Source organism: Musa acuminata, chromosome BXJ1-11 (genome assembly GCF_036884655.1).
Source record: "Musa acuminata AAA Group cultivar baxijiao chromosome BXJ1-11, Cavendish_Baxijiao_AAA, whole genome shotgun sequence".
Lineage (NCBI taxonomy): Eukaryota > Viridiplantae > Streptophyta > Magnoliopsida > Zingiberales > Musaceae > Musa > Musa acuminata.
In genome coordinates, this window is record NC_088337.1 from 32,894,395 (window position 1) to 32,914,039 (window position 19,645).

The 19,645-nt window shown below is 39.5% G+C and overlaps 2 protein-coding genes across 5 annotated transcripts; both read left to right on the top strand.

Moving 5' to 3' along the window:
- Nucleotides 1-668: 668 nt before the first annotated feature.
- On the top strand, nucleotides 669-5,520 carry LOC135585368 (oxygen-dependent coproporphyrinogen-III oxidase, chloroplastic-like). 2 transcript variants are annotated; one of them, XM_065091254.1, is made up of 8 exons: nucleotides 672-1,363; nucleotides 2,292-2,367; nucleotides 3,404-3,498; nucleotides 3,908-3,991; nucleotides 4,630-4,717; nucleotides 4,871-4,995; nucleotides 5,080-5,178; nucleotides 5,261-5,520. In XM_065091254.1, the coding sequence occupies exons 1-8, from the start codon at nucleotides 803-805 to the stop codon at nucleotides 5,327-5,329; spliced, it is 1,197 nt and encodes a 398-aa protein (XP_064947326.1). In that variant the 5' UTR covers nucleotides 672-802; the 3' UTR covers nucleotides 5,330-5,520. The 2 variants fall into 2 exon arrangements, with proteins under 2 accessions (XP_064947325.1, XP_064947326.1); XM_065091253.1 differs by having other exon boundaries at nucleotides 669-1,363; nucleotides 4,871-5,178.
- Nucleotides 5,521-6,667: 1,147 nt separating this feature from the next.
- LOC135597784 (serine/threonine-protein kinase CTR1-like) lies at nucleotides 6,668-19,350 on the top strand. 3 transcript variants are annotated; one of them, XM_065091250.1, is made up of 17 exons: nucleotides 6,674-7,356; nucleotides 7,435-8,126; nucleotides 10,267-10,565; nucleotides 10,650-10,794; nucleotides 11,011-11,126; nucleotides 13,111-13,289; nucleotides 14,211-14,411; nucleotides 14,540-14,580; nucleotides 15,686-15,754; nucleotides 16,427-16,546; nucleotides 16,684-16,784; nucleotides 16,886-16,970; nucleotides 17,050-17,148; nucleotides 17,226-17,294; nucleotides 17,896-18,027; nucleotides 18,218-18,312; nucleotides 18,875-19,350. In XM_065091250.1, exons 1-17 carry the CDS (start codon nucleotides 7,083-7,085, stop codon nucleotides 18,969-18,971), a joined length of 2,814 nt encoding a protein of 937 aa, XP_064947322.1. In that variant the 5' UTR covers nucleotides 6,674-7,082; the 3' UTR covers nucleotides 18,972-19,350. The 3 variants fall into 3 exon arrangements, with proteins under 3 accessions (XP_064947323.1, XP_064947322.1, XP_064947324.1); XM_065091251.1 differs by lacking the exon at nucleotides 17,226-17,294 and having other exon boundaries at nucleotides 6,668-7,356; XM_065091252.1 differs by lacking the exon at nucleotides 16,427-16,546 and having other exon boundaries at nucleotides 6,680-7,356.
- The last annotated feature ends 295 nt before the right edge of the window (nucleotides 19,351-19,645 follow it).

Below are 19,645 nucleotides of genomic sequence, written 5' to 3' on the forward strand. Positions count from 1 at the left end.
TCGCGATCGCATCGCTGGATGTGCTTTGCGATTCGTGCTGGTGTGAATCGATCGAATCGAACGGTAGCTGGGGATGACAGCAATTAATGTACGTCAACTCTATAGCCTGTGATAAGTACTTTAATGTAATTAAATTCGATAATCTATGTGAAATAGTTTAACCTTCTTAAACAGATGGTGACAATTACAGTTGTTGGTTTAACCTTCTTAAACAGATCAACAGGGGCAGCGGGTGATGGATTAATAGAGATCGGAATACTAATCATAATTATACATAGGAGATAAATATATAATTATCTCTAAATCCAATTACTTAGTCTAACTTAGAATGAAGCTTCCCATAGTCAACCCTTTTACTGGGGGCCAATGCCCACAGATTCAGCAGCCCCGACTCCACCCATTATTAGTCAATTCACGATTTGTTCTTTCGATCGATGAGTGTAAATGATCTTATTTTAAGTCCATCAGTCACAGGTCCTAACTTATCTTTTCCTGTTCTTATTAGGGACAAATACCACTGGTTTTTGTGTGTATTCGACTTGTTCGAATCGATGCAGCAACCTCACCGTTTCACATGGGATAAGGGAAACGTCGGAGAACTCGACTGTCCGCCAATCGGGAATCGGTAATCACATCCATCTTCTTATCCGGAATAAATAACACGCGCATCCATTCCACGGCATACCATCACTACCCCCACTCCTAAACCAGGGGCCGTCGGCGGTGACCGGAACTCCTTATAACCGTCTCGCCCCTTCTCCTTAATTCTCCATTCTCATTCCGTCTCCATCTCTCGACAGCAATGCCTGCTGCCGCCGCCGCCGCGTCTCTCGTCCTCTTCGCCCCATCGCGCTCCTCCTCCTCCTCCCAGCGTACCCTCAGACGCCCCTCCCTCCTCGCCCTCCGCCGCGCTACCGCCGCACCTTCCCGCCCCCGAACCCCCCGCCTCGTCGCCGTCCGCGCGGCCGTCGCCATCGAGAAGGAGACGCCCGAGGAGGAGAGGCCGGAGACCTTCCTCCGCGCCGCCGATGGCCACCACGGCGCTGCGTCTGCCTCCGTCCGCGCCCGCTTCGAGCGGATGATACGGGAGGTCCAGGACGAGGTGTGCGCCGCTATTGAGGCGGCCGATGGCGGCGGGAAGTTCAAGGAGGATGTTTGGTCGCGGCCGGGAGGAGGCGGTGGGATCAGCCGGGTGCTGCAGGACGGAGGGGTGTGGGAGAAGGCCGGGGTTAATGTGTCCGTGGTGTATGGTGTTATGCCGCCGGAGGCCTACCGGGCTGCCAAGGGAGAAGCTGTATCTGGTAATGGGAATTCTTCGGTCAAGGCTGGACCTGTGCCGTTCTTCGCTGCTGGGATCAGTTCGGTATGTGTTGGAAATCTCGTCGAGCTACATTCTTTTGCTTGGTTGGTTCGAATGAAAGTGACTGGCGTGACGATGTTGAGAATTAGGACTCTAGTTGTTAAAGAAGCAATTTATGCAAGAACTTAAAAGTTCTGAGCTTTAGATCATTGGGTTCGTTTTTGGGATAGAGTATTGGATTTCTTTCATAGGGATTATAAGAGCTAGACTTAAGAATGTCTGAATAAGAATGCGTTAACAAATTTTGTTTAACAAAGATACCCCTACTCTCCTTTCTTATACTTCCCGGTATCGACACGGAAAAAAAAAAATCTGACATTGAATTAGAGAAGTATTTGGTGGTCTGATCCACAAATGGATTACACTTCAGGGGAAATACTAGATCCTTCAGTGAGTCATAATTCGATTTTGGTATACGTACCACAGTCTTGTTGAGGGGGTTAGACTGTAGAAAAAGTGCAAGGTCCCAAGTGCCTAGAAGTCACCAAAATAATTGTTTATGGCTTTTAAGTTTTTCTGAGTATGGAGATTTCATCCCTCTAATGACTTTTTTGGCATTTTAATTCTGTATAAGCTACACTTTGCATTAGGAAGACTATCATGGCTCTTCTTAGTGGCACTATATTTGATCTTTATTTCTTGTGCCATTTTCTGTCACCTAAAATTTTCTGATGTCTAAGGTCTTCGACTTGATCTTTTTCTGCTACCAAATGCTTTTAACTTAAAACCATATGTATTATACCTTCTAAACACATCATTAATTCCAGACAGATAATTTTCTCTGTCTTATAGAGAACCAACTCATCTCTTCTTGGAGAATTTCAAGAGTTGGCACAAAATCTATTATTTGATTAGGCTGTTGCATCATCCAAGTAAATATACAGATGATTGTTTGTCGACTAGCCTAAGCAGATTGGTTCTTGTTTTGTAGGTTTTGCATCCAAAGAATCCATTTGCCCCAACATTGCATTTCAACTATCGATACTTTGAAACTGATGCAACAAAAGGTACCTTTTGCAGAGTTTTTTTTTTCTCTGTTGTGAACAATTATAAAGGATTCATGATGATTCCAACTGTGCAGTTGAATGTTATTTATTTAGAAATGTTTTTCTCATGTACGATAGCTTGTTATGCTTTGCACGAGAAGCTCCAAGGATGTCTTTTAGTTCTGGTAAAGGAATGTCTATGAGCTTAAATCTGCATACCTAACAGTAGGCATGCTCTAAGATGATATAACAGTAGGTCAATTTAGTCAAGGTGAATTGTATTTCCTGTGAAACTGATTTAGTTTTCATTTTTCCCATTCATCATAGTCATTTTGCTTCTTATGAAACTAATTCAATTTACTAAGGCATCCTCAACTTTTTGTAATTTGACTTTCCTTTAACATTTCAATCTTTTCAGTTCTTTATCTCACGATACCAGCACCGTGTCTATCTACATAAGAGGGTCTTTTTATGCCTCATGCTCAATTTTGTTTCCTCAAATGTGTGAGAAAGAACTAATTTAGCAAGTATTATAGGATTTTCTGCAACGTGGTCATGCTTGATGTAATGCATCAATGTATCAGACCATGTTTAACTCGTAGACATATCTTATAAGGTAATTGGTTCAATTCTTTACTAATTGTTTCCAAAAATATCTAAACAAAAAAAAGAGACTTCTGATCGCAAGAAGGAGGACTATTTCCCTATCTTTGTTGGGCAAATGTCATTTTGTTGTATTTTAAGAAGTAAGGTGCACGTTGTAGCATTTGTTGATGAGTTTGTGATTATCATGATCATCATGACTCATGGAGACTTAGTTGTTAGCATGGCTTGTTCTCATTAGGTTTTAAAAGCAAATTAATGCAAATGTTGTTTTCAACTTTGCATCAACAAGTGGACCCTGATGCTCTTTCATCATATCATCTTAAAGACGACTATGTAACATTGTTTTCTTTATAATCGATTTCATCTTAGTTCTCTGCCACAATTTATAAAACATGACATTAATGAATACATATAGTGTTTTTTATTATCTAATTCTTGTATTTGCCTGCAGATGCCCCTGGAGCACCTAGGCAATGGTGGTTTGGTGGTGGCACAGATTTCACTCCGGCTTATATCTTTGAGGAGGATGTAAAACATTTCCATAGGGTATGTTTAAACTTTAAATCACCCGATGTCTATCATTATAATTTTGGATTATATTGATCATTTACATCAGAAATTGCAATATGATTAGCAGAAAAGTAAAGAAATGGTTGCACTAACGTATTGCCTCTTTTTTAGCTATATATATTGTTTTGTAAAATTTTGGAAGTGGACAGAGTGAAGACATAGTTTTGCTCATCTTTCAGTTAATAAGCTGATTACTTAAATTTTTCAGTTTTTCTACTTCCCACTTCTGTTTTGTGTGTCATGTATTGTTTTGGTCCAGCAACCTGTCTGGTTTATTAGATTTCGTCATTTCAGCATCCTCTAAATTATATGCATCTGTACCATCTGACTTCAAATTGTCTTATGTAAGTTCAACATTTTATGATTTTAGCTTGTGTCTTTTTAGGTCCAAAAGGAAGCATGTGACAAATTTGATCCAAGTTTCTATCCCAGATTCAAGAAATGGTGTGATGATTATTTCTTCATAAAGGTACATCTTCCGATGTTTTTCTTTTCTTTTGTTAAGTGAGTTCCTATTTTGTTTTAGTTACTGATGGTACTGTTTGTGACCATTTTGGTGAAAATTTGGAGAGATCAGCTTTATTTAGCAAGCTTATGGTCTACGTAGGCCTAGGTCTGATGGTTATAAGTGGGAATTATGTTTTTAAGATATTATCCTACTTGTCTTATGCTTTAGAAATGTGATGCTTAATTGCTGTTTGCCAGCTGCATGATGTATAGATAGTTGACAGTGAATATCTGATGATTATGAATTTATTCATTTAAATATTTTTGTGATGCTGCTGCATGCCACATGGCATGCACAAGGCTAGCAATGAACATGCATGGGCATGTGAACCTCATGAGCCAGCAGTGTGTGACACAATTTAACATGGCATGTGACATAAGTCATGCGTAATGCCAACCCTAGGTGCATGTATCCTTAGAAAGTTGATTTCATTCTTGTGTAGATTTTCTTTTAGAAAGTTCTTCTCTAGCTTTTTCATCGTTATGGAAAATGAGTTAGTTAGGTGACAGCATCTGTTTTCTGCTCACATTCGATGCAAAAATAAAAAAAGTTTTCTAAATTTAATTTCTTCTTCCTTTATCATTTGATGTTTTCTGCAGCACCGTGGTGAAAGGCGTGGGCTTGGTGGCATATTTTTTGATGATCTTAATGACTATGATCAGGAGATGCTTCTGGCTTTCTCTACTGGTAATCCTGCACATAAACTCTCATGTAACCAATAGTGATAACTATATGCATCATTTTGTCTGTATCCGCTCATGTAGAGCGAGGGAAAGACACGTGAAATATATTTTAGAACTATTCAGCAATTGTGCTAACTTTATTTAATGTCTTTTTCAGAGTGTGCAAGGTCTGTTGTTCGAGCATACGTACCTATTATAGAGCGAAGGAAAGACACACCTTTTACCGAGCAGCATAAGGCATGGCAACAGTTAAGAAGGGGACGTTATGTGGAATTCAATCTGGTAAGCAAAGAGAAAATAACATGCATTTGCAGTCTAGGAGTCTGTATCGGACTGAACATTAGTTGCGATGTGTCCATTCTGAAGGTTTATGATCGTGGTACAACATTTGGACTGAAGACGGGTGGACGAATTGAAAGTATTCTTGTTTCCCTTCCATTGACTGCTCGGTGGGAATACGATCATGTATGCTAAGCAACTCCCCTTTCTTTCCATCTCCATGCCATGCGCATGCACAAACTAACGAATGGAATGAACTTTGCCACAGAAACCAGAAGAAGGAAGCGAAGAATGGAAACTCTTAGATGCATGCATCAATCCAAAGGAATGGATTTAGTCTCAGCCAAATGGCTAAGTGAGCACTCTTAGCCTTCCTGTTCTACAGCGATAATACAAAGCTCCTGGTCCAATTTTTCGGGTGCAGTTATGATAGGTGAAAGCTATGATCTGAATTGTTGAATAAGTTCAATCAGGTTATGTCGGATAATATTCACAAATGAGTTATTTTGGAATCAGTGTTGGTGATTATGTTGGGATGGTGTTGGATATGAATGTCTGGAATCTTTGATTACTAACCGGGCGGATTCCTTGGAAAAGAAACAAGAAATTGCACTTCAAATCAGTGAAAAATATAGACACTAGATATAGATCAGAGACAGAGTTCAAGATCAAATGATTATATCTAACCGATAGAAAGGTTTATGCTAGTGTGGAACATTAGCAACCCATGATAATATGGTTGTCACTTGGTGATGCAGTTTCAAAGATTAATTAATGTCTTATTTTGGGGTAAGCTATACACCCTCATTCCAGCAGGATAAATGTGCTTCCAGAGATCCTGTTCCCTAACACCATAAACCTCCATGATCCCATGCTCTTTCTTGTGGTTCAGCATCACAAAGTTGTGGCTCTATAGGCTTCCAACAGAGTGCTTGACTCTTTCAGAAGCCACTTGAACTTGATCCAACACATTGACCCTTTCCTTCACAAAAATAAAAAGAAAAGAAGAAAGAAGCCAGGGAACCTCATGACCTTGTAGATGGACAATGGCCCTTCAAAGAAAAGTCACCATTAGTTGTTTCTCCATCACAGACTCCATTAGTGGAGATGAAGAAGCCCCCACCACTTGTCTCATCTAATGTGCAGCTCACTAACCATTAGAATCACTAGCTACTTCTTTATACAGAAACCAACATATTCCACTCATTTATGACACAAAATACTCAGCTTTAGCTCACACACAACTTGTCCTCCACTTTCTTATTCTTGTCTTAGCTCACTCCTCTCTTTGAGTAGGATAGGGTCTTGTACCATTCATTTCTTTAAACAGGTGCTTGCAATCATGTCCATCTTGTTTAATGCTGTTGTTATTATCTTATACTTTCCACTGGCTTAATCTCCAAGCTGCCACAGAAATGTTTCCTCTGTGCACAACAGTTGCATTTGTCTCTACAAGTGGAAAGCCTAAAAGCCTCTTTCAGTGTCTACCCTTTCCATCTTCTAACACTAAACCTGTATACTCTTTTATCTACTTGCTACTTTACAGAGATGCATTCCATTTCGAAGCAAAAAGGCTTGAAATGGTGTACGCTACGCAATGTCACCATTGGACACACTGGGCAAAGGTGGAGGCTGTGCTCCCCTCAGTCTCATGTCTACATGGTTTGCAGCAGATCTTTATCCCCTCGGGGATGCCCCGAGGAAGAAGAAACTGTCCATCTCCATGATCTCACGGTCTTAACAGTAGCAGAGTTTCTTTAGCGGTGTCATCCGATCAACACAAGGATATGCCCAGCTCTTGGCGGTGGTGAGGGGCGACTAGATTCTGCGATAGGGTTTCGGACAACGAGAAGCTCCCCGAAAGCGGCCACCGCCGTCACTTCCCTTCACATGCATTCACGAGGGTCCTAACTCCCACGGATGCTTGCATCTCGGAACTCGCTACATTTACTACGCCCACTGCCTCCGTTGGAAGCGCTCGATGCGAATAGTAGCCAGCAACACCTCTTCCCGTCGCTTCTGCGGACCCCAAGCGACGTCCAACGGAGCGGAGCGCGAACGTTTCAGGGGTGACGCGGCAGGAAAGCCAGATGGGGCCAGCTTCGAAAGCGGGCCCGCCGCTGACATCGTCTAACGTGTTCAACCGCGGCTGCCCTCTACCGCTACGTGGACCGTATCGGAGCAGCGTTCCCACGTGCGAAACTGTGCGCACGTTAGCGCCGCAGCGCTTAATTATTTATTTTTGTGTTCTCCGCGCCCCCACCGCCTTCGTCGTCGCCTTAAGGAACTCCTCCTCGCCCCCACCCGGACACCGGAGTCCCGCGACGGCCTCCGCCTTCTCTTCCTTCTTCCTCTTATATTTGGGTACGTATACGCGTACGTACCACTACTGCTGTAAACTTGCTTTATCGCTTCTCTTTTTGTGATTTCGGATCGGGGAAGGGAGGGTTTTATCGAGTGCTGGAGACAGCGAAAGATGCCGCGAGCCTGCGCTCGTGATCCCCGTGAGGCGGTCCGTGAGAATGCCCCATCGGCGGCCCCTCCTCCCTCGGCATCCCACATCCTCCTCCAACGACCCCCCGCCTTCTTTTGATCGCGAGAGCCACCCGCCCCCGTCGCCGAAGCAGCTCGTGGAGTCCAGCGATCGGGCACCAGCGGCCGCTTGGAAACCCGGGAACCGGTTCTTGAGCACTCGCCCGAGGTCCGGCCTCGATGAGGAGCGCCGGCCCTTGGTCGGACCCCAGGGGGGCGGTGTGATGACCCCGGCGGAAATGTTCGGCGACCAGGACCGCTTCCTGATTCCGTTGCAGCGGCTGTCCAGCGGCGGCGGGAGCAGCAGCTTCGGCGGCAGCTTGTTCACGGTGGACGGGAACGTGCTCTCCGGGACGACTGCCACCGTGGAGGGGAGCGGCAGTCTGTTGGCGGCAGTGGACGGCGGCATGGATCTGAGGGATGAGTCGGCTGATCGGAATTGGGCGCAGAGGGCGCGGGAGAGCTATTATCTGCAGTCGTCGCTGGCAACCAGGTTGACGTCGCAGGCGTTCTTGGCCGGACAGCCGCTCCTCCTGCTGGAAAACTCTCAGGAGATTTGCGGTGTCTCGGCCGATTCGGAGACGGTGTCGTATCGACTATGGGTAACGTTTTCCTCCTTAATGACTTGGTTTCTAATAGCTTGATCACCAGATCTGGCTTTGTCGTGGAGGTTCTTGTAGAACATGGCAATTAAATCTTCTTTACTGGCTTTTAGTCCTTTTGCTTTTTTATTGAGGAAGACGACTTTAGGCTTTCTATCTATAGATGTGCGAGTGGGGAACGCTTAAACATTTAACCCTTCTATAACCACCCGCCTCCCACCCCGCAAAACAAAAAAAGAAAAGAAAAAAAGAGTTCTCATTTGTGTGTCTATATTCTTGCATAATTAATTATCTGATCGTGTCCTTTTTATATCGTCTATTTCAAACTGATTAGATAAAGTGAATTGCTGAGATCAATTTCACATGTTGTTATTTAAACCTGATACATGCCTAAATTTGCAAATCGTTGCTGTTAAATCATTTGTTCCTCACTTCCTCTGATGAGTAAACCCAGAAATGTATTATGTTTGTAGCTATGGCTAGTTCAACTTGGATTCTTATGACAAGTCAATGTAGACCCTCTTTTAGTTTCTTGTTTGGTTTGTTTAAGGCTTACAGTTTGAAGGAGAACTCCTATTGGAGCTCTGTAATCATCGTCCATGTGCTTTGGGCATCTGTTTATGTTCTTTTTGCATATACTTTTTTATTATAATGATGTTTTGCCAGATAGATCTGGCTCTTTGCTCAAAGGAGATCTGAGACAGGTTTTTGAATGCATTTTGGGTTCAGGCTTTTTTATTGTGTTTTATTACTTCATTTTTTGATTAAACCTTTAATATGTGTTGTTAATTAGTTCTCATTTTATCTTTTCGTGACAATCCAAAATTCCAAAGAGTAAACAGGATCTAGTCCACTTGAATGGTCTGTATTATCTGCTGACATTATGAAATTCATTCATCGAGTTCTTTTAAATAAACACGATAGCTTCTGAGAAATTGAAATCTCCGCAGAAACCCATACGAAGTTATGCTTGAAAGATTTTATATACGTCTTTCAATCCCAAAGGTCCAGGCATGTACGTATGTTCTTACCTTCTATGTTCAGGTGGATTGGACAGTTGGACTTTCTGATCCCAATCTAAATTGGGATTCTCCCCCTTGGTTTTAGTTATAATTTCTATATAAAAAGGTTGAAGTTTCATATGTTAGTGTCTTATTCCAGTAAGTTACCTGCTAATTTATTACCTCATATCCATTCTTAAGCATAGATTGTGCTTTAGCATGCACACAACCCCCAACAACTAGAAAGATTACAAGACATTTTCCACAGTAGGTTTTTAATTATTCAAGATAGGATGGTGTTGCACTGATATGATTAATCAGTTTCATTGCTAATATCTGATGAAGAAGTTAGAACAAAAATTAAAAGTATCAATAAGTAGGTAAAATCAAGCCATACAGCATACGACAATAACATCATCAACAACCCGAGTCCACAACTATTTGTAGTTCATTGCTAGAATCCTTTTCTGCCTTTGATTTCTCCTCATGATAGAAGTAGGGGTAATCAAGTCACTTTTTAGAATTCTATTTAAAGTTTTCTTTGGTCTTTCTTTAACTCTCCTAATATAGTTAACCATAAGTAACTTGCTTTGCTTAATAACTACATTTATAGTTCATTGATATCCAAACTACCTTCAGTAGTTCTGCTTCATTTAATTTAGATATTTCCTTCTATATCCTTTTCAGTAATGGCACACCTCCTCAATGTTGTCATGCTGCAAATATTGACTTCTTTTGATAAGTTGTCACCTGATCTTAGATGTTTTTTGTTCTTACATATCTTTTGATTTCCTTGTTCACACAGCATTAAATCACAAGTATTGCATATAAATATTGGAAAGTAAACACGAGTAGTCTGATTATCATTAAGCTGATGTTTGATCCCAAAACAAGAAATTATGATAAATTCGTAACCTGTCGATGTGCTCTATGTGGGTTAGACAAGCATGGTGCAAGGCGAAAGTGTGATCGAGGTTTTGTCATGTGTATTAATATTGGACAGGATAGTTTATTCATCCTTATTCTGGTGTCCTGGAGGAGATGGTTTTGTAAAATGCATGCCATTTAAATGCTAAATTCTGTCATAAATTTATTGACTATTTCTGTAGGACAATTTTACTATCTATTATTTTTTGCAGGTCAATGGTTGCTTGTCTTATTCTGATAAGATAGTTGATGGATTCTATAACATTATGGGAATGGATCCTTACTTGTGGGCAATGTGCAATGAACCAGAGGTTGGTAAAAGGTTGCCCTCATTGACGGCTCTCCAAGTAGTTGATCCGAGTGAGTCCTCGATGGAAGTTGTCCTTGTTGATAAGTATGCTGATCTTAGCCTTAAACAGCTCGAAAACAGAGCTTTGGAGCTTTACCATGCATCAGAAACTAAGTTAGAGCTTGTAGAAAAACTCGCCGGACTTGTTTCTGGCTTTATGGGGTAAGTCCATGATAATTTTTGCCCAACTACTTGGAAACTTTCTATTAGCTGTTGAAACTGAATATATCTTTTGGGAGTTTGAAGGGGTGCATTCAAATCAGAGCAAGGTGATCTTCATCGATTGTGGAAGTCGTATAGCAAAGAATTAAGAAAACGTCAAAAAAGTGTTGTCATTCCTATTGGCAACTTGTCTATAGGACTTTGTAGGCATCGTGCCATTCTCTTTAAGGTAAGCTATTTTCTTTTCTTCATATCACACACACATCACAACAATCAATAACACACCCCACTCAAACCCCCTTCTCTTTGCTCTTTTCAATCGTAGCTTTCTTATGCTATCAGTAGGAGTTTCACTTGATTTCTGATGATGATAATGGATTGAAAAGATGCTTCTAATTTTTTTCCAAATACTGGATACACCGACTTTGTTTCTGTTGATATGCAGGAACTGGCTGATTACATAGGAATTCCATGTCGTATAGCTCATGGCTGTAAGTACTGTTCTTCAGTGCATCCTTCTTCTTGCCTAGTGAAAGTTGAGGATGCCAAACAGTCATTCAGGTAGTCTTTCTGTACTGTCCTTACCAAGAGTTCATTTGTATTACTGCTCTGATTTCAAATCCTTATAAAGGACAGACATCTTAGATTTGCAGATTATTTAGTAGTCTGGATGCTGCTTTAACCTCAAGATACTTATTTAGACTTACGTAGCAGTATCAACCGTGCATCTCCTCAAGGCCATTTATAATGAGAGCTGAAAATCTAATAAGTTGTTATCTAGGATTGTCGAGGTAAATTTCCATAAGCCTAAAGTTGCTTTATGCTCCATGATACTATGACTTGCACATTTAAGTGTTGAATGTTTGTATCGAAGAACTTTGGATTTAGGTCAGGATACAAAAGTGTCTAGTATATATTCCACACCAGTCTTGTTTCTGATGTGAAGTAGTGCACCTAATTAAAATGTGGCCTGACATGTCAAACTAGGTTGTATGGCTCAATAACTCAAGTGATTGGATGAATCATTTTAGATTATCTTGTATAATCAAGATTTAAAGTCACAATTTCTTTTTGCAAGTTCTGAACCCTGATACTCATGTAATTCCCTATGTAAAATTGTTTATTAGTCACTATTGATAGCTCTTGATTTAATAAAAAATCTGCCTGGTTCGCCAATAAGTCCTTGAAATTTATGGGGAGCATAAAATTTGATGTGACATGAGTTGAAACATATACATATATAAATGGTGAGGACAACCTTGTCTATGATCGAGTCATTATACTTTCAAGATCAATAATAGTGCAACCATGTGCAGATTGGATGTTCAGAAGATCCTATTTAACTCCTCACTGTATAGGCTGCTCTATGTTGAGGTTGACTCAAATGGTGCATCTGAGGGTAGGTAACATTAGGTCGAACCACTTGGGTGCTCTTACATCTTTTAGCATCTTTAGCTTTACAAGTTCAGAAACAATGAACAAATGTTGCACCTAAAAAATCATGGACCTAGCCTTGTAGAACTTGGGTCTAATAGCACTTGATGGAACTATCTCGAGGTAGAACCACAGGAAGGATGAATACTGGATTAGTAGTCGAGTACGTCCAACAACTTAAGATGTCTACCTATTCCAATAAGATGAGTCTAGAAACAGGTAAGATTCTTTTTTTGTTGATTTGTATGAGGTCCACTGAACTATATGTATGAGAGTATATATTCATGTATATAAGTATGCATGGCTGGGTTGTAGATTAGGTATAGGCGGGTCTGTGGTTGTCCTGCTGATGTCCAGCTGGGTCCCTCCATGTGGAGTGTATAAATTTGGTTGCAACTGAAACACATATACATTACAAATTGTTCTGTCCTTGTGTTCGAGCCAAATGCTACTAAGTGTCTGTATGACTGGGTAACTGTCATAACTTTCTCAAGTTCTACTACTGCCCCACACTTTGCAGTCAACAGGTTCTTTTAATAAAATTGCCTAGATCTTCAATTAGGTCAACTATTTTCATTTGTGGCTTTGTTGGTTCATTCTTTTTTTTGAACTTATGAGTGGTCATTTTGTTAAGCTTAGGGTTATTTTGCGATTTTCCACATAAAGTATCTCCTTACATCAAACAAATCTTGAAGAGAACAACAGAGTTCCGGTGTGATGTCCTATCATTCACTTAGTTGTTAATTTAAGTTACCACACATGCAAAAATGAATAGAGAAAGGACACATTGTATTTGATGAACATCCATTAATCAACCTATGGTCTTCTATCTGCTTTATTTTTCTTTGGCAGAACTGGCTGAAATTGCTGGTACTTGTCATCTGACACTTGATTCATGTTTTCTGCATAGTTTGGTTAGATTATTATTATTATTATTTGATGAAAGAGTGCTTGCTGTATAAATTTGGTGAGTCCTGTGTTCAGCATGTTATGTCGCAAGCTAAAAGTTTTATATTTCCATTGTTACTTTCATCTTTTCATTACTTGCATATTAGTTGACAATTCTTGATATTTTTCACATCCTTTCCTTCCTCATTGTATATTTTAACAGGGAATATGTGGTAGATTTAGTTGGTGAACCAGGAAGATTCTATAATCCAGATTCATCCATCAATGGCAATTTGCTTTCGTCTCTGCCCTCCCCGTTCCAAGGTCCCCATTTGCTTGGTTGTAAGAACTTGTATACTTCTGAGACGACATGGAATCAGATGCTAGTTCAAGAGCAAACAGGTATGTTTCTTGCAGATTCTGCAGTTTATTCCTTATCTCCACCTATCAAGAGTAAAAAATGTCATTAATGAGACATGACAAGTTTATTTTATTTTTTTGCTTTCTAAGGTAATCTTTGCAGTAAATTTTGCACAGATCATTTGCCTTAGGCACCTTGTAGTGTTGCAATTATATGTAGTTGAATTTTTGCTTTTCTTAAAACAAAACTACAAACAGTGACAAATTTTCACTATGGTTGTGAGGTGGAATAAATATATTGGCAGTATGACCTAGACGTGGATCTATTGGCTGGACCATACCGAGCAGTAGTTTGGATCATTATAACCTAGATCTGTTGGCTGGATGACACTGCCCATGACCAATATATATGTATCAGTTAAAAAAAAAATCTTAGAATACTTTTAGTACGAAGTTATTGGAAGTAGTAGTTAGGCTAATCCTCTTATATAAGATGATGAATCACTATAGCTGTTGGCATTATCATCTAGACCAATTTTACGTGCATTACCATTAACTTTCTCACGTATGTTTGGTACTTCTCATCATAATCTTTTAGAAGTTCAATCCATAAAGATTCGTTGTGAACTTGTTTTTGTAACACTGTCTATCGGAAACAAAATGAAAGTATGTATATGGTTTACGTGTTGGTTATTTCTTTGGTAGTGAAGATTGAGAGTGCATGCACCAAGTCATAACCGAAAATATGTTAACTTCAGAATGATTTCTAGTAAACACAACTTGACTATTTTGGTATAATTACTTGTGGTGAAATTTTCACATACATATCATGAGATGGTTGTATGAGCCATTTGCTCCTTGTGGACAGTACTTCCCTTGGGAGTCATTATTACAGCTGCAAAATAATCTGTACATGGATCTTATATGATGGATAGGGAGATTTTTAGGTGGCTTGTGTTGCAGGTATGATTGCAAGAAACTGTTATGATCCATCTGAAATAGAAGCTTCCAGACATTTAAAAGTAAAGGCAATTGGTAGCAAGGGTGAGAAGAAGGGGAATCCTCCAACAGTACCTAAATACTTGAATCTGGAGCCTTCTCTTGCTATGGATTGGCTTGAGATATCATGGGACAAGTTGGAGATCAAGGAACGAATTGGAGCTGGTACTTCTTATATTGAATACCTTGTCCTGGAAGTTAATTCTTTCTTAGTATTTTTTGTTCTAAAATGATTTAAACGAGTCTTCATAATTTCTTTGATATGGTCAGCTTATAAGAACTTCTATCTTTAGGTTCATTTGGGACAGTTTATCATGCTGAATGGCATGGATCAGTAAGACTCTATCCTTTTGAAGTTCCATTGTTTCTACAAGTTAATATCAGTTGTGTGTTGATATACATGTTCAAAATATAAATTTTATGTTGAAGGTACATTTTAGGGAAACATACCGTGCCTAAGATTTCAGATCATATATCTGTACCGTCAGATGAAATAATTCCTTTTGTCTTTTCTGTGACAAATAGTTTTATATTGGTTGACCTGTGAGGATGAAGTGCATGTCCCATGTTAGACTCTAGACTCGTCTTCATATATAATTTTCTTGTATATGGTTATTAGACTTGATTTAACAACTAACTTGTCAATTATAGCCCGGAAGTTTCCTTGTTTAAGCAATTTAGATACTGGTGCTTTCTTTGATATGCCATTCCAGAAACCAAAAAAAAATTGCATAGATGTGTATGCTCCATGGGTTTAACTGCTGGTCCATGTTATTCTGCACCATGACGGCATAGTATTGGTATCAGGATCTTGATCATGCTGAGTGTGTGTGAAAATTGTGGTGGCTTAACAAGACATGCTGACCAGCACAAACTCCATTCTTGTCCTCTATGGGCATCTATAATGCCGGACCACCAGCACAAAATAGTGATGTTCTTACCTGTACTTCTATGAAATTAGGGACCTAATGTTTCTTTGCATTCAGGAATTGTGTTATGTGCAGTTTGCCTTGGCATGTGCATAGCGACATGCATATCATGGTCTTGTATGAGATAGTTAAGAAATCACATGTCAGTACTTGGCAATTAACTTTTTTGTTGTAGCTTGGCAAGTTGCTTTTCAAGTCTGAAAGTGGACACCTGATTTGTAGCTTGGAAGTTCTTTTGAACTCTACAAGTTTGGAGTCATAAGTAGCTGGCTGCTCGACAACATTGCTACTTTAATTCTATTCATTCAAATGCGTGGTATGAGCTAGGTGGTTACCATGTCTAAAAAGCAATTAGATAAAAAAAGTTAAAAATGTAGCAAGTAAACTTGTTGCCTTAGAAATAAAAACTATGTTATTATGGTATCTTTTTTTACAGAAAGATTCTGATATAGCAATCAAGACTCACTACGCCACAAGTTTACTGAACTCTTTTGTCAATGCATGACACAGGATGTTGCAGTGAAGGTTCTTGCTGATCAAGACTTTCATGAAGATCAGTTGAAGGAGTTTCTGAGAGAGGTAAATCAAACTATTTGAATAAATTGTCAGTGATAATATAATCTTCGACTCTAATTTGATCGATCGTATAAGTATGTTGTTAAGTAATAGATTGACAGACATACTGGATAACTTTTAGCAGCCTTGACACATTCTATAAATCACAAAACCATCTAATATTTGTTGATGCTTAATAATTGCCGTTGCATATCAAGGATTGGAAATGAGAACTGTGTCTTAGTTTTTAACTATTCAGCAGAATTAAGATAAGAAAGGCGATGACGCATGGCTTAATATGAATTTAGTTCTTCATGTGTAGTAGTGATTTGGTGAGTATTGGCCATTATTCTCTCTTTTTTCTCACTGTAACTAGTTATGAAAGGAAACTGTTGTCGTGAATATTTAATTAAACAGACTAGTGATATAGAGGGTAGATTACAGCCCAGCCAAAGAGTTATAATGGGTTGCAAGGGTTTCTAGGATGTCTATCATGTCACTTTACGATAGGTTGTCAATGGCTTGTCAAGTCTCGATGGCTTTTGCAGCTAAGGTTGGCTTTGTTTCCTTGCCCAGTCTGCAAACTGTGAAGTGTGTCTGCAGTTAGAAGATTTCTTGGTGAGGTTTGCTTACATCCAGAAGAATATTTTGACTAAGAATTTGCATCTGAGGGTACCTTACCTGCAAAACTGACAGGTAGCTTCAAGAAAAGAAATGTACAACAGCAAATTGATGAAATACAGAACTATAAAGAAAAAAAGATCGAGTAGAAGCTGCTGCTTGCAAGTTCTTAACCTGCAGGCCAACTTTTGCCCGGTGAAACAAACCAGGCCTTTCTTACATAATTTATGCATTTTTTACACCATCATATTTAATACTTTTGTTTCTTTGTGGCATACAACATGATCATCATCTCATGTATGTGGCTACCCTTGTATCATTTTGGGCTGCAGGTTGCTATAATGAAACGGGTTCGCCATCCAAATGTTGTACTATTCATGGGAGCTGTCACAAAACAACCATATTTGTCAATAGTGACCGAGTATCTGCCTAGGTATCCCCATGTAATATTGCTTAAGATTCAGAAGGAACAGAAATTTGGTCTTAAGTCTGATTATTTAGTGTTAATTTTTAAAATTGTATGCTTGAAAACAGGGGAAGTCTTTACCGTCTCATAAACAGAACTGCTGCTGGGGAAATTTTGGACAGGCGGCGTCGGTTGCGGATGGCCCTTGATGTGGTTTGTTACTTTGCTTGGTACTTAAAAGGCAAAAAAGTTGACCATGATTTGCAGTTCATGATTCGTAAGTAAATTACAGGCCAAAGGTGTCAATTATCTTCATTGTCTAAATCCACCTATTGTGCATTGGGATCTGAAGACTCCTAATCTTTTGGTAGACAAGAATTGGTCAGTGAAGGTAAGTTAAGACCACTTGTTGATTGTTTTGCCTATTTTTAACTGATAGTGATGCTTTTGTTGAGCTTTTGGCTATAGGTTTGTGATTTTGGGTTATCGAGATTCAAGGCTAATACTTTCATATCATCAAAATCTGTTGCAGGAACAGTAAGCATTCATTTTCCTTTAACTTCTACTCACTTATTAAGTAGTCATTAACATGTATTATAAGAATGATAGAAATATATCATATAATTCTGTAGGAATTCCAATACATATTGCTTCATATGGCATTATATTCTCTTTTGTTTCATGGCTAGTGTTTTCTACATGGCTGCTGCTTTAAGAATCGACATTACATTCTTCGTAGTATCTATGGTATTGGTCCATCCCAATGTTGGATGATAAAGTGGATGAGATGATACGTTAATGGGGATCCATATGGTAAATCAGTTTGCTAGCATTATACCCTAATTTGTAGAAATTTAATGTCAGTGCTGCAGTCAATTGGCAAGTCAATATCAAAGAAGGAATAAGTTACCTTTGGATTGGTGTTCCAGCTATATACATTTTGTTTTCAGCTTTTGTGATGGAAGATGTTGACTTACTAATTTAGTCTTGATACACCGAGTCAGAAAGCATATCTTCTAGAAATTGACTTTCGATATTGGCAACTGTGAAAATGTAGCATCATTCTTTTGGTATTATCAGGACAGTCAGCATGCTAGTATCATCAGTACAGTCAGCATACTACCTTTTGGTTTTGCAGCCTGAGTGGATGGCTCCAGAATTTCTTCGTGGAGAACCATCAAATGAAAAATGTGATGTTTACAGCTTCGGGGTGATCTTATGGGAGCTATTAACAATGCAACAACCTTGGAGTGGGCTTAACCCTGCGCAGGTGGTTATTGTAGTAGATTTTCTTCTTCAAGGAACTATTTTTGCTTATTTACAGTAATGGTTTTTTTTTTTTTTTTGTAAATTTACACCACAAGTTAGACAAGTTTCCACAACTTGTTTTAGGTGGTATTCTTTTTAGTTTCACACAGAATGTTCATGGGATATGAAGGTCTGACGGGGGATATGTGCAGGTTGTCGGAGCAGTTGCCTTTCAGAATAGAAGGCTGGCAATTCCTCAAGATACTTGTCCCGTGTTAGCAGCTCTCATGGAATCATGCTGGGCTGAGTAAGTACATCATTCTTGTGATGTTTATCAATAATCAGCATCCATCAATAGCATTTCTTGAAATGGATGAGATGGTTCAACACCTAGGTGCACAAATAAAGTAGTATCTTTCTGGAGTTTATGATAACAGCTTGCGCAGTTGTTGGCCTTTTTCTCTTTGAGAGACATGATGATTTCCAAACCGAGAAACTTGTTGCCTATAGGTCGCCAACGAGCTGTTCTATGGTTGGTTGGAGTTGAGTTTGTGGCAGATGAAACTTCATACTGCGAACTCATTTGTATCACCATCCGAGTGATACTCATTTAAGTTCAACCTTGGGCTAGAAGTTCTCATGAATTCTAGGAACTAGTCACTGTTGATGATTATATATATCTTAGGTATGTTATATTCTCTTGGAGTCTTCAAGTGGTCATCTGTAGGCAGCTTTATAGGTTTCTTAATTTACATTTGCTTCCACTGGCTGAACCTTATCTATTTCGTCCTTTGACATGTAATCCGTGTGACGTTGGATTACTCTGTCGTTGCAGCAGTAGCAGTAACATATTGTTTCTTCTCATGTAGTGATCCAAGACAGCGGCCTTCCTTTTCAAACATCGTTGATACGTTGAAGAAGCTACTGAAACCACCTGTGCCGCTGGAACAGATGGCCAGCCCATAGCCTGCCTGCCTGCCTGTCTGTCTGCCTCCGCCAGCATGCGATGCTATTATTCTTTTCTCGATCCATCCACAAGTAAATCGCGAGTCCTACCGAGCTTATATTATTTTCACTTGCAATGTGTAAAATATGCCGCAATAATGTGCTTCGTTTCGTCGCTAATATGTTCCTCTCGATGAACACTGCTATACCATGTGGTCACATCATTAGCAAGTCCCATTATGCCCTGTAGAGCTTGATGCGTAAAGTAAGCCATGTGAGTTGCAAAATGAAACAGCAGATACGCTGCCGATAAGAAGGTTGCTCTTAAAATTATGAAGGTAATGTGTATGTATGCACTGTGAATAGCAAAAATAGAAAGGCAGGATAAATTTTGGTATTAGGTTGGTAACCCGTCTCAATCTGATCAAAAACAACATGCTGATATGAATTCGTTCTTGTATATGGAGACCGCTCGATCAAGGAGCTAACCCATTGACTTTTAAGCTTTTCATCGATTCTCTACATATATAGATTATGTACATAAAACGTTGATGGATAATTCTCGATACATCAGTCGCATTCAAGCTTTTTGTTTCGGCCAAAAATGAAAGCCATGATTTATCAGTCTGTAATCTTCGACCCGAACATTGGAGGTTGGTTGAGATAGGAAATGCGGTTTCTTCTGAACTCTGATG

Bases quoted from the DNA above. Each gene is read 5' to 3' on its own strand.
- LOC135585368 (XM_065091253.1), top strand. From the start codon at position 803: ATGCCTGCTGCCGCCGCCGCCGCGTCTCTCGTCCTCTTCGCCCCATCG. The intron at 2,368-3,403 runs GTACCTTTTGCA...ATTTGCCTGCAG, and splicing joins TGAAACTGATGCAACAAAAG to ATGCCCCTGGAGCACCTAGG. The intron at 5,179-5,260 runs GTATGCTAAGCA...ACTTTGCCACAG, and splicing joins CTCGGTGGGAATACGATCAT to AAACCAGAAGAAGGAAGCGA.
- LOC135597784 (XM_065091250.1), top strand. From the start codon at position 7,083: ATGGGGCCAGCTTCGAAAGCGGGCCCGCCGCTGACATCGTCTAACGTG. The intron at 10,566-10,649 runs GTAAGTCCATGA...GGGAGTTTGAAG, and splicing joins CTTGTTTCTGGCTTTATGGG to GGGTGCATTCAAATCAGAGC. The intron at 14,412-14,539 runs GTACTTCTTATA...TTCTATCTTTAG, and splicing joins CAAGGAACGAATTGGAGCTG to GTTCATTTGGGACAGTTTAT.